The sequence below is a fragment of the Limulus polyphemus genome, unplaced genomic scaffold (genome assembly GCF_000517525.1).
Source record: "Limulus polyphemus unplaced genomic scaffold, Limulus_polyphemus-2.1.2 Scaffold2339, whole genome shotgun sequence".
In the NCBI taxonomy this organism is placed as follows: Eukaryota; Metazoa; Arthropoda; class Merostomata; order Xiphosura; family Limulidae; genus Limulus; species Limulus polyphemus.
This window is the reverse complement of record NW_013667949.1, coordinates 129,996-144,306: the sequence shown is the minus strand read 5'-3', so window position 1 is coordinate 144,306 and position 14,311 is coordinate 129,996. Positions and strand designations below refer to the sequence as shown.

The 14,311-nt window shown below is 33.7% G+C and overlaps 1 protein-coding gene across 1 annotated transcript in view; it reads right to left on the bottom strand.

Moving 5' to 3' along the window:
- The window catches only part of LOC106466673 (mitogen-activated protein kinase kinase kinase 9-like), a 38,726-nt gene extending 26,587 nt beyond the window's left edge, over positions 1-12,139 (bottom strand). The window contains exon 1 of the mRNA XM_013926966.2: positions 11,066-12,139. Coding sequence (XP_013782420.2) covers positions 11,066-11,696 — 631 coding nt within the window. The 5' untranslated portion in view covers positions 11,697-12,139. The remainder of the gene's footprint in view (positions 1-11,065) is intronic.
- Positions 12,140-14,311: the final 2,172 nt, after the last annotated feature.

The following is a 14,311-nucleotide window of genomic DNA, read 5'->3' as shown; positions in this document are numbered from 1 at the left end:
TGACCGATTTGAGATCTAATTACAGCCGCGGCTATTGAGAATTCCCTCTTGTTTTTTGTTTTTGTAATCTTTCTAGCCTGATTACATCAATGAGGTTTAGTTTTTGATACTTGCATATCGCAGCTCTCACTCCTCTTATCTATCTTCAGGCCACAGTTTAAAATGTTAATGAAAAATGAAACCTGCACTGTGACCAAACTTGACAAAGAGATTTTGTAACCTAAGTCTAGATAACATTACACTTACAGGAGATAACATATTAACCTTTAACAAATCAAAGAAATAAGGTATAGTGAAAAAATTATTGGCAATAATAATCTAACATTCATATTATATATATGTATTTTTTAAATCTGCCAGATAAATGGGAAACTTCATAAGATGGAAATAAAAATTCAAAATTTAGAAGTAAATTCAAAAAGTTAATACATAAATTTTATAACAGATACATCAAAATACACTTCCCTTTTAATGTTACTCATAAAATAGAAAATAAGTGCAACACAGAATCCAATACAATACCACGCATAAAAGAAATTTCGACAATGGATTATGTAAAAATACATATCAGAAACACCCTTTGACACAGATACGTGTATAAACCACAGAACAATCCATATTTCCTACATTATGAATGGTAACCGGTTATATTACGTTGTCATACTTAGTTTTATTTTACTTTATATTTAGACTTTCATAATATATATATTATTTTAAGGACTTGTGAAATAAGCTTACAAAGGATCAAAGTCAACTCACTGTGGTGACAGGCCTTTATTAAACCGATTAAGATACCAATTACCTAATACAAAGTTCTGTCGGCAATGTTATCCACCCAAAACTCAACCTTGCCTATATGTATCTTCAAAGGCACGTACCAACTTACCAGTAGCTACAGGTGGACTTGGGCGGACGACGACCCACCTACTCAACACCAAGGTCCACCAAATTAGAGTCGGCTTGATGGTTCCCACATCTGAATACGTCATACATAGCGCTTTTTTTAGCACCCTCTAACTTGCCTCCCAAGGTTTGTACGCCTCCTACCCGTCCATCAAAACTTCAGGCCCACCCACAATTTTGTATCTGGCTATGGATTGCCATCAAACCAAGTACTAGTCATTACTTGATGTCAATACTCCTGCTGTAACTTGGCGGTTGGCCGAAAAGAAATCCATTTTCTCTCCTGTTGCACGACAGGATGTGGACATTTAAACCAAAATGTCCTCATTATTGCAATCAACTCCCCTGATTACTTCTGAGGTTTTCTGGTGTTTTATATATTAAATGTTTAATTTGTATATTTGTTGGATTTCGCGCAAAGCTACACGAGGGCTAAGTGCACTAGCCGTCCCTAGTTTTGAAGTGATAGGCTAGTGAGAAGGCAGCTGATCAACACTACACACCCCCAACTCTTGGGTTACTCTTTATCGGACCGGCACGGCCCCAAAGTGCTGACGCGATTGTTTTATATTTTTTCTTGCGTGGATAACGGAACACGAACTATGGAACCTCAGCTCCACAGTCTGTCGCGCTCGGCCCAGAAGAAGTGATTTCACCGAAATGTGTTTAATAATTTCCTTAGACTGAATGTTGTTACATACAAAAAATATATAACAATTACTTAATATGGTCCAATATGTGGACAATAGTGAACAATATATAAATCAAGTCAATAATTCTTGGGTAAACGGAAATTGTTAAAATCTCCACGTTTCGTCTTCCAAAATTACTACAAATTTCTGAAAAGGCTCACCTATTTCGAAATAAAAGTAAACGTTTTAGAATAACCTCCTGACAGCCTTTACTTTCGAATTTTAAACTTTTCTTCGTAATTTTATCCAGTATTTCAATATTGTATAAACTTCAAGTAAAAACATCTGTTCTTAGATATCCAAAAAATCTAGTCTGGTATGTTGCTTTCACGGTTTGCTGTTAAAACGTTTAACATACATCTATATTAAATATAAAAATGATTGGTTTCTCATCTCCTGTCTAATGCAATACAGAATTATGGAGGGAAAGAAAGTATGTATTTATTCCCATTCTGCAAAGTTTCTATAACATTCTAGAATATGTTGTTTTCATCTAACTTTTAGTGCAAAAGTTCTGTCCTCTTACATATCTTGTTTCACTGTATTTTTCATGTCCTATATTTGATACTTCTTATATGCAAGCATCTAATTTTTCATTCTGTATTAATTTCCTTCTAATACTATCATTTTCACCCGTTTTGTTTTTCTTTTGGATTTCAAGTCTTTACAAAAGGCATCAATGCATTTTTTTCAGTTTTGTTCATAAGCGTGTGTTTTGAGGATGATCATTAACAAACTTTGTTCTTAATGATGAAGAGAAACCCACTTGAAGTAAAAATGTATAGCAGAGACGGCTGGTATGGGCATTAAAAAACTTTAATTAGAATAAAGTACAAGAAAACTTTTCGACCTTTTTTGTTAACCTGAAGATGACATAAGAAGGTCGATACGCTGTTCTTGTACATTATTTTAATTAAAGTTTTTAATGCCCTTACCATCAGTCTCTGCTGTACATAAACCTTGTTCTATTTTGCCAGTATATACATTCACACATAAACAAATACACAAACATACATACAAAATTAAACCTGTCATCTTTTATCTGAGTTTCATATTAAAGGGAAAGATTCAATCTAGAATTAATCTACATCCTCACTCATTATATTACCTTTATCTCACTAGGACGAATAGTTATTGACTACACAGAGTACTCTCGAGCTTTTGCCAATCAGATCATGACTGATCATTTTCTGTGTAATGTGTTGTTGAAAATAGGTTGAAACTGAAATATCTAGAGTTTACTTAGAAAATATGCCACCACGAATTCACAAAAACTGTGGTGAATAGCGGAAGTTTTAAGCAAACGCGTAGAGACTGTAGGTGATTTCAACTTTCTAATCTTTAAATCATTAATAGTTAGCTTTATGTAATACGGCTTGAAGTTACGTTTGACTTTGAGCTCCCAAAAACTTTTTTCGGTTTGGTTTTAATGATCTGTTTCACTTTATTTATGTGGAGAAATTATGTTTACTTCGAGCATATTTGACTACATGTAATATTAGCTGAATTTAAACATGCTTCTCGCATATACATTTTGTTAAAAACCATGATGAAGAAAATATTCCCGAAGATGTTCAACAATTCCCATTTCAGAAAAATTACCACAAATTATCAATCCTTAATGAGCATTTTTAATTCTCGTTTACACTGAATGCAACAAGTCGTACTTCTTGCTATTATTCACGAATGTTAGATGATACAACTATCAGATAGTACAAATCCAGTGTGTATGCATGTGAAAGAGAGATAGCCTACTATTTTTTTAATGTAATCTCATTTACGCTATGATAAAGATATCAAAAAGTCGTTTGAGTATGATAGTTGCCGAAACCCACGTTATCTACGATACACGTATTACAAGTGTTAACTATTTTAATGTTTTTGTTAGTTTGTTTCGGACATTCATCAAAAGCTATCTGCGCTGTCCGACCCTTATTTTTGAACTGAAAGACAAGAGGGAAGTGCAGTGGTATTTAACCATCATTATTAAACATACCCACGACTTTAAAGTGTGAATTGCGAATTTACGGCAACAGGACTCAAGCCATGGACTCTTGGATTTAGAATCCAGCATGATAACCACTTGGATATTATTAATACTTTTTTCCTCCAATAGCACAGCGGTATGTCTGAGGACTTGCAATGGGTATTATGTATCACCATTTTTCTAAATACTAAGGAGCCTGACAATGGGCACCTTTTACTTAATCCAACATTGTAGGGAAATTAAAGTTAAAACTCGTGAAAAAAAAAACGAAATGGTGAGATTTTGTGTGTAACTGTCGAATTCCCATTGCTCCTAATGATATTTAAAAACGATAAAAATGCTATTATAGTAAAACAGAGAGAGATTTTTTGCATTTATGACAAAGCTATTAAGGCTATCTGCCGCGCCCCTAATTTTGAACCACTAACCAGAGGGAAGGCAGTCATTGAACAGCAGCCTACCACTTATCATCATTGCTAACATTTGCAAAGGGACTGACTGTCACGTACCCACAGCTTAAAATGTGTGTGTGTGTGTGTGTGTGTGAAATCGCATACAATTAAATCCAATTCATCAGCTCAATAATCCAGAGCTCTACCACACAGCCAGCCAGTTACCCTAAAAAAACAAGATTATGGTACTCTAATCATTCTAAAAATTAGATTTTTAAAAGCATACGTTTAGGAAACTTTTTGTTATTTCTGGGAAAACTGTAATGTGTAGTTATTGATGAGAACATCAGATTAATCCAGCAATCAAAGTCAGTCTTTTGTATGATTTCCGAGTCGCATTGAAATCTAGACATTTTTTGAACGTCTTTGTCTCAAACACGTGCGCCGGAACAGGTCCGGCAAACCGGGATGCAGCCAGACCGACATTTTGTCACACTAACTGTAGGGCTTTTTAAACATTAACTTGTACCTTAAGAATTGTTTCTAGGTAAATATATAGACTTTGTTACGTATTAGAATTTCAAATAGCTTAAAACTGAGTTAACTGATAATTTAAATTTAGTAGTTAAATTGTACTTTGGAGTTAGCAGATAACTAAAACCGATATATAGTCAGTTTATATTTGCCAACAAGATTGATACACACAGTTTTCTTTTTAACACAAATATGTTTTAATATACACACAACAATGCAATTTGCAATAACAATTATTACAAATATTTATTACAAACAATGATTTATAAACAAAAGTTTCACAAACTTACAAGCAATATAAACTTTTCTTTCTAGTCTGGAACTTCCTTCATATTGTTACGACAGTGGGGGTCACGTGACGATAGTAACACGCCACGCGCTTCTAGAGCGATCATGAAGCGTCGGGAGACTACTAGATATGAGGTAGTCTTGTATAACTTATATAAGACCGGCTAAGAAGCGACGGGAACAATGTAATTGAACTGCGGACAGAGAGAGAGAATATTGTTGAGTCGAGCAAGTGTGTGTGAGACGTTGGTTGTGAATTATAGCGTTTGTTATAGCACGACTGTGGAAATTAAGTGTATCGCAAAGTCGTATTCAGAAAGAATAAACCAGTTTTATTTAAGAAAGGACTTATATCGCTAAAGTCTCTTCGGGAAGAATTTTTACGGAAATTAACTAACGAACGGAGGCGTAACAAATTGGTGTCAGAGAGTGGGACAAAAAATGGAAACGAGAAGCGGCAAATCAAACTACACTGGTCACACTTTAAACAAGAATATTTATTTTCTACAAAGGTTGAATATGCACCGATCATTAATTACCTAGTAGACGAGTTTAACAAAAACGAGTAAGTCACATTTCACCAACAGTGTTTACCTTTTTATACAGGTTAACCTACATTTGTCACACTTTATAAAACTGTATTTATCTCGTACACAGGTTAATTTACAGAAGACATGCTTTGTTCAGCAGCATACGTCTTGTACATATATTTTACCAACACTAAGCAAATCTTAAGGAATATTACTTTATTTATTTATTTATAGGTGTACTGTAGACTATATTTGTCATATTTTAGAAAACAGTATTCATCTTACATATATGTTTAACCTACACAAACCACGCTTTATAGAAAAGTATTTACTTCGTACGGAGGTCTGATCTACACAAGCCACATTTTATAGACACAGTACACATCTTGTACAGAGGTCTGCTCTACACAAGCTATTCTTTATAGAATCTACACTAGCGTAGCTTAGATTTGTCACACTTTATAAAACAGGATTTATCTTATATAAAGGTTTAACCTACACAAACTACGTTTTATAGCACAATGTTCATCTTGTGCACAGGTTTAACCTACACAAATCACAGTTAATATAAGAGTATTAATCTTTTACAAGAAGTTAACCTAAGCAAGCCATACTTTATACAGAAGGTTGAGTACATTATATAAAAACAATTTTGAACATGCAAGTCTGCAAGTCATGTGACAACTACAGCCAATATAAAGAAGTGGTGTAACTGCATGCATCACAACTACAATTAACATTGTTTGGCATTTCATATGTAGCAAAGTACCACCGAAAATTTATCACTTTTTGGAATGACATGTAACAGCCCTTTCTGACATAAAAATTTTCATACACTCAAATCATAAAGATTTGTTCAGATTAGAGATTTAGAATTTGACAGGGATATTCCTTGTAATTAATGACATTAGCAAACAAAGGAATATGGATCAGCTTGGGAACCCAAGACCATCCAGAAAGAAACCAGTAAGAAGTCATACACCAGATATGGGAAACATCTTGTAACAGATGAGAATCCTTGACCACAAAGTCAGTACTAGCCACACAACAGTTCAATATATGGTATAACATTACATCATTAGTTATGTTATAATAATTTTTATTAATTATTTTATTTGACACATGATTGGTACAGTTCCCTTTCCAAATCTTATTATTATTACTGAAATTTCTCGCATTTTGTTGCATTTACTTTTTGGCTTTTTACAGAAGATTTAACTTTATTTATTACTTCCTGTTGCCTACTCCACATGTTTTGTTAAATGACATAGATTAGTTAAAGTTATAGGTTAGTTGCATCAGACACACTTCACAGTATGTTTAATACATTTTCTTTTTCACCACATTTAACATTAATATAATTAACCCTTTATCATCTCTAGCCATACATTTACGCCAACTATGATAATGGGAAAAAAACCTTCCATGGATGATAAAGGGTTAAAAGTAGAGTAACGGTATTCTGGCTATTTATTGTACCAATCAGGTATTAGTCTAATTTATTATTTTGGAACTTCATAAACATTAATTTTGGCTGTAGTATTGACAGAATCCCACTACTTGGCTCCACATCTAAGAGGTAACATGTGTTGTTGCAATTTATCTCAGATCTCAGGCTCCTCTAAAATTACAAAGTCAGAATCATTTAATGGGCACAAAACATTTATAAGGAGGATTGTGATAAATGTTGCTTATACAAGGCCATACTGATATTATGTTGTTCAAAAATATTAAATCTACAACAGTATTTGAAGCTAACAGCTAGTATTTGTGTATTCCATAAGTGAATTATACTCTTATTATTTCTTTGGTGTTACTATCATTAATAGTATTGGTTAAATATTTCATACAACTAGTTTTATTACATTTAATTATTATAATTCTATTATAGAGATTGTTTTGCATTATTATCTAAATATATGAATTTATGACAAACCTAAAACTCATAAGCTGGTTGAATCTCTCGAGATAATATTTGGTTTATGGCCAAACATATCATTAACAGTGAGGGTGCCCAACTGATAAAACAATGCATTCTAATTTTCTTATATTAAAACTTAAGATAAGTACATTTAATTAGTAATACTCAGTACTAGATTGATTTTTAGCTTTTCTCTAAGTAGGTAGCTTGAAATTAATTTATAGAGCAGCACTTGTACACAGGTTTGGCTAAGAGCTGTCACACTTCATATACAATTATTGATGTAGCACGTAGATTTAACATCCACAATAATCATATTTTGAACATATTTTGCTTGTAATTACATTTAGTTTCTGTTTATATCTGGTTGAAAACTGTAGCAGCTTACTTTTACTGTTAGGAAATTTTGAAGTGGAGAAATAGGAACTTGGCATATTATAGGACATAGAATAAATGATAATTTAGAATTTTTTAAATGTTTCTTTTTTAATTAAGAAGTAAAAACTTAGATAATATTAAGATTGATGTTATAAACTGTTTTCCTGCCAAGTATATTGATAATAAAGTTGTTTAATCAATTTTTAAACATAATACATACATTGATCATACCAAGCAAAGATTGTAGCAAAATGATTAAACAAAAATGCTCCATACTGACACTTACACATAAAAACATAAAATACCAAACATTTACACTATATGAAGTTACATTACTTACAGTTAGACAAATAATATCGCTGGATGAAATATAATATGCCATTGTACTTTTCAAATATAATTATCTATGAATGTTTTCTTACTTCTCATGAGATCATACCAAACAGTACAAGAACAGACTACTCCAAAAGCAACTGCTTTAATATCTACTTCATCTCCATCTGTATACCACACACACTAAGGTGAATAACTTTATGATTTCTTTTTACTCAATGCAAAAAAAAGGAAAAAAAAACAACCACCTGTGTTCACAGCTATATATCTTCTAAATGCAGCTGTGAACACAGATGCAGACTCTATCCTGTGCTGTTGTTTATTTGATTGAGTTAAAAAAGAAACATCATACTGATTACTCACCTTAGTGACATTAAAAGTAAAATACAGTCACAAAAATTTTAAGCATTTGTATAAGAGTTACTTGTTGAACCAAGTGTGGTCATGCTCCTTGTTGAGACACCAGAGATGAGGTGAATATAATAAAATAAGCATACACACACAGAAGAAAGGAAGAACCACATCAGCATTGGTTGAATGATAATTATATCTTCCCTCCCAAGAGAGTAAATTCCAGCAGTATGGTCTTAAACCCTTCCCCAATATGATATAAACATTAAAGATACATTACTTAATGAGTTCACGTTAAGTGGATATTACTATCAGATTGTCTATTCTAGATACAAGAATGTTCTCATTAATTTTAATCTTCATGAATTATTACAATACATCTCCTTTCAATATCAAAAAGACTTCACTACAAACAGTTTGTAAGTCAACACTACAGTACGTGTAAGTTCAGCAGAGTGAACTGAAACCAATGTTACATACAATTTTTCACTCTTCAAGCTTAAACCTTTGTTTGGTCATTAAAAAATTATCTATATACTGAAAAATGTTGGGCTTTAGCATTAGAAAAAAAAAGATTAGTGTCTGATTTACCTGCCTGAAACTGGTAAGATCGCATTTACAGCACTGTGCTCAGTTTTATTACTCTATATGAACATAAGAATGAGAAACATGATAGAAAAACTGTGATTTCCTCAATGTCATCTCTCCACCTTAAGATATTTATCTACTATATAGGGCATAGTGAAGGACAACTAGAATGATACTTGGTTAAAAAATTAAACATTAGGAAAAGCTTGAAATTTTAACCTGTTGTTGCTGAAGCATATGATAAAATTGTTAAATCAAAGAATAGCCTGCCCCATAACTGAGTGTGAACTGATAATTTCCATTTTTAACTTTTTTTTTGTAAGTTATGTATATAAATGTGAAAGGTTCTGCTTAATTTTGCTGGTGTTTGGTACCCATTGCATAAAAATCACAGTTTTTGATGGTTCAAATGGTTTGCTTTCACTTTTCTTGTTTTTATAGACTTAGATTAAACAATAAATGTGAGAATAATAAAATTCAAATAAAAATACTAAGCTGAGGTTATGCTCTGCCCACCATGGATATTGAAACCCAGTTTCTAGCAATGTAAGTTCACAGACATACCACTGTTCCACTGGGAGGCAGTGAGGTTATGTAAGTGAAGTACAATAAGGAAGAGAAAATAATGACCTTTAGCTCAGTCTAGACAACAATCTCTTCTAGCTCTCACACACATATGGAAGATCTTTAGCTCAGTCTAGACAACAATCTCTTCTAGCTCTCACACACACATATGGAAGACCTTTAGCTCAGTCTAGACAACAATCTCTTCTAGCTCTCACACATATATGCAAGACCTTTAATCCAGTTTTTAATAAAAACTTTTTCAGCTCTTAATCACATATGCAGGGCCTTTAACTCAGTCTAAAAAACAAACTCTTGTAGCTCTTACACATAGATGCTAGACCTTTAGCTCAATCTAAATAACACATGCATGAAAGGGAATAGCTGCAAAAACAATCATAATGCAAAAGTAGAAAAATAATTTCCACAAATAATTTTTTTTACACATTTTTAATAACTACTATATAAGAAGCATTACCTTTTTAACGAGCTATGATATGTTTATTCTACTGTCATCTGCATTTATTTCATAATAAATTTCCACAGAAAAATGATTAAGTACATCTTTAAAATAAAATAAAGTTTGAAAACAAAAATTTTTTTTCTGAAGAGCTTATGTAGATTTTACTGGTTTGTAATTTGCCAAACTAAAAATTAAGTTGAAAGCACATGTAATTACCATACTGCTATCGGATATTCACTTGTTTCATGTTTGACAATACACCTGGTCTTTAGAGGCAGTGAGTGTACATTCTCACATCACATTACTAGCACAAATAATTTGTAGCTATTCTACTTAGGACACATATTGCATATTGTGACATAATGTACACAGTTTTAAATTTTGTAGACTTTTAAAGTACAATTACAACCCAAATATGCGAGTACAGTGTTCAGATATTAATTTCACATACCGATTTTATGTAAAAGTTTTCTTTCTATGTGTGATTTTCTCAATTTCTTAAAACATAAGAAAGGAATTTTCTTGCATCCTACTTTTGTGAAAATGTAGCTATTTATAAAAAGAACTTGTAAAACTTCTGAATAATACAGCTCCCTGCTCATATAAGGCTTATCCTGACACCTGAAACAAGCTTAGAAATAAAAGCTTAATGACAGCATCAACTGTTGTTTCTAACTAGTTTTATGGCATTAAGGAAATTTTTGTTCAGAAAATTATATTTATTAAGGTTAAAATTTTTACTCCTAAGCTGACGGAATCTACTATTTGATAATGTTATAAAAGAGACTGGAAGTTAGCATTTTATTTAAACCATTATTTGACAAGTCAATGTGTGTGTCCAATTGTACTGTTAGTCACCAAACCTGGCATGTACCTTTAAAACTGCCTAGGGAGTGACAGAGAGGGGTCCACTTTTAGATATACACCCCACCCCCAAGGTCACTCCTTTCATCAGGTACATCAGCTAGTAAATAATACTCAACATAGTTTTCGAAAATAATGTTCTTTCTTATCTTACCAACTTGTTGAAGTTATATAACATAGCTTCTGTTTTCGTTTCTTTTTTTCAGAGAGCATTCCAATTTATGACAAAGTCAAAAAAAAAAGGATAGTGTAGAAACTCACCAAATATTTTCCTTACCATTGCTTGACTTCAGATCTTGATGAATAAGTGAAATTGGACCTTCTGAATGTAAGTAGTTCATGCCTCGAGCAATTTGTATTGCCCAACAAACCAGCATACTAAGTACACATCCATTAAGTACACGATTCAAAGAACCACTTCTTGAATATTCCATTACTAAACACAAGTTTGGCTCCTCAAGACAAACTCCTTTTAAGGTAACAATGTTTGGATGATTGAGGAGCCAATATATTTTTGCTTCCTGTTGCACACTTTGTGCTGTAGCACTTATATCTTCATCTGGGTCTTGCCGGGCAGCGTTCACTGCAACTTCCTCACCCTTCCAAAACCCTCTGTACATTTTACCAAAACCCCCTACACCGATTACTTTTTCTAAATCTAATTCAGAGAATTTTATTTCAACTGGTCGATCAGAATTTCCTACATGCTGTGTCACGAAATTGCTGGGGAAAATCCCAACCTTATCGCTAATTTTACCCGTCCACCATCCCTCATCCCCTGAAATCTCGGCATCTTTGGACAGCACTTCCACCTGTTCCCCTCGACGCAGTGCGAGCTCATCATCACCGGCTGCATCATAATCGTAGAGGACTGTCCAAAACCGATCTTCATCACAGCATTTTTCCATTTCGCAATCCAAATTGAATGGGTTCCATGGGCAGAAGAACCGCACTAGGCATTTGTGAGTAACTTAGGAAAACTTTTTGTTTTCTCAACCTGGTGAGGAGCCCTCTTCTCCCAATGAGTTGTTTTTAGCCTGGGGCCTGGAGGCTGCCGCCACTAAGCCTACGAGGGCAATTCATTTGCATTGTTTTTAGAGGCTTTGTAAGTCCAGAATTCTATACATAATATAATTTATATGATAATATCACTCGTTTATACATCTCATAACCGTTTTGATGTTAGTTACATATTTTCTAGTGTTAACTTGCTTCATCAGCCATACATCTAACAAACAACCTCCACTGCTGCAGCGTAACAAATAGCTATTCAAATACAATTTCTTACATAGTTGCAACCTACTAGAAAGAAAATAGGCGGATCGAATTTTGACGTCATATATAATTTGACTTTTTCTTCTTCTTAGTTTTACGACAACCCATGTGCTGTGCACTTCTCACGTGAAGCGGTTATAACAGCTTCCAGCATTAACATCACGCTTCATTCTGTGTGTTTCTTGACGCTGCGTACCTAAAGGATTGCTGAAAACAATAGGAACAAAGTCATACAGCAAACTGAACAAATATATTTAATCTACAACTTAATGTTATAATTATCGAAAGACCGGAAGTAAATATTAGAAAGAACTATGTTTTTAAAATTCACACAAGTTTTTAACGGTTGTACATAGTAAAACTTTTCTTTATTTTATACACAATGTTTCACCAGGTTTACATCATGTGATGATGCCAGATAAACCTAGTGAAGCAACAGGTTTTGGCATTATCACGGTCCAGGACATTTCAGCTGGAATGAAAGGAACAATGGAACAAATGATGCTGCTGAAGACGTGCCACCTGAAAAAGCCACTGTCGAAGAAGAAACTCTAGCCAATTTAGATAAGGGAAACGGTGAAGCCGTTAATGAAGTTACTACCACTGATGTGACTGTTACCGATAATGGAACATTTCCTGATGGAGCAGATGAACCTCACGTGAAGCAGAAGCCAACAAGACGGAGACCAGTATGGAAGAAGATACGTCCTGTAAAATTAAAAGACTTTGTTGAATTTTAATTTTGTGTTTGTAAATTCTGTACATTTAATTAAGTTATTGTTAATTGTTTATTGTTTAATGTAAGTGGCTATTGTTCCGGATGAACAATACTAAGGAAGGGACAGTGTTACAACAGCAGAAGTCAAGTGACGCTGGTAACACGTGATGAGTTTCTAGAAGGACCATGAAGGCTCATGTGTTTGCCAGATTACTTCTATTTTAATATATAAGCCCGGCAAATAAAGTGGAGATAATAATTGCAGATAGACAGATAGAGAGACAGATAATTGACTCAAGCGAGCATTAGTGACTGTAAGTAAAGTGCGTGAATCATTGTGAATTATAGCGCGTGTTTAAGTTAAAGTGACTGTGTAAAGTCTGTGTATTACAAAGTTGTATTGAGAAAGAATAAACTAGTTTTATTTAAAAAAGGACTTGCGTCGCTGAAATTCCTTGGGTAGAATTTGTACCGGAAATTAACAAACGACAAAAGACGTAACAGTATTCAATATAAACACTTAATTAGTGTTAGAGTGTCAGATACCCTACGTCCACTGGTAAAGCTATCTCAGACATCTCAGCACACACTCTGTCACATTCCAAAGGAGCTGACGTCAGGCAGCATCGTGTGATCTCTCTGGCTCAAGAGCAGGTGTCAAAGCGTTAAAAGGGTGAAATGTTTGTTACTATCTGCTCGTTTGTTAATATCCGGTAAAAATTCTTTCCAAGAAACTTCAGCGATACAAGTCCTTTCTTAATTAAAACTGGTTTATTCTTTTGACTATACAACTTTGTAATACACAGAATTTCCACTGTCACTTTAAACTTAACTAATTTTATAACACACGCTATAAATCATTGTGATTCACACACTTTACTTACGGTGCCTACTGTTCGCTTGACTCAATTATATCTCTCTTCAATCTATCTCCTCCATCTATCTGCATATCTATTCCCCCTCTGGCTTTATTTGCCAGGCTTATATACTAAAAAAGAGGGCGCCTCGAACAAACTCATGATCCTTCTTGAAACTCCAGCGCGCATGCTCCCAGAATCGCGTGACTTCCGCTGTCGTAACATGTTTTTATCGTACATCTGGTGCTTATAAAGACACACAAATATGGTATTAGAACACGTAATAAAATATGTTTTGTAATTATATTGTGTAGTTAAATTGTGCACATTTTTATAAGGCTTATTATTTACATAATATACAAAATAGGTCGTTATTTTAGTTATTCGTGTTGGCAGGACAGGAGGTGTGCAAGATATAATAAAAGTCAAAATTTGTAATACTGTAGTGAAGTTATAAATATAGTAAGTTAATGAGATATGCGTTTTGGTATTTGTTTGGAATTTCGTGCAAAGCTACACGAGGGCTATCTGAGCTAGCCGTGATAGACTAAACGGAAAGCAGTTAGTCAACACCACTCACTGCCAACTCTTGGTCTACTCTTTCACCAAAGATTGTTTGTTACATTATAACACCCCCACGGATGAAAGGGTGGGCATGCTCTATGACGGGGAT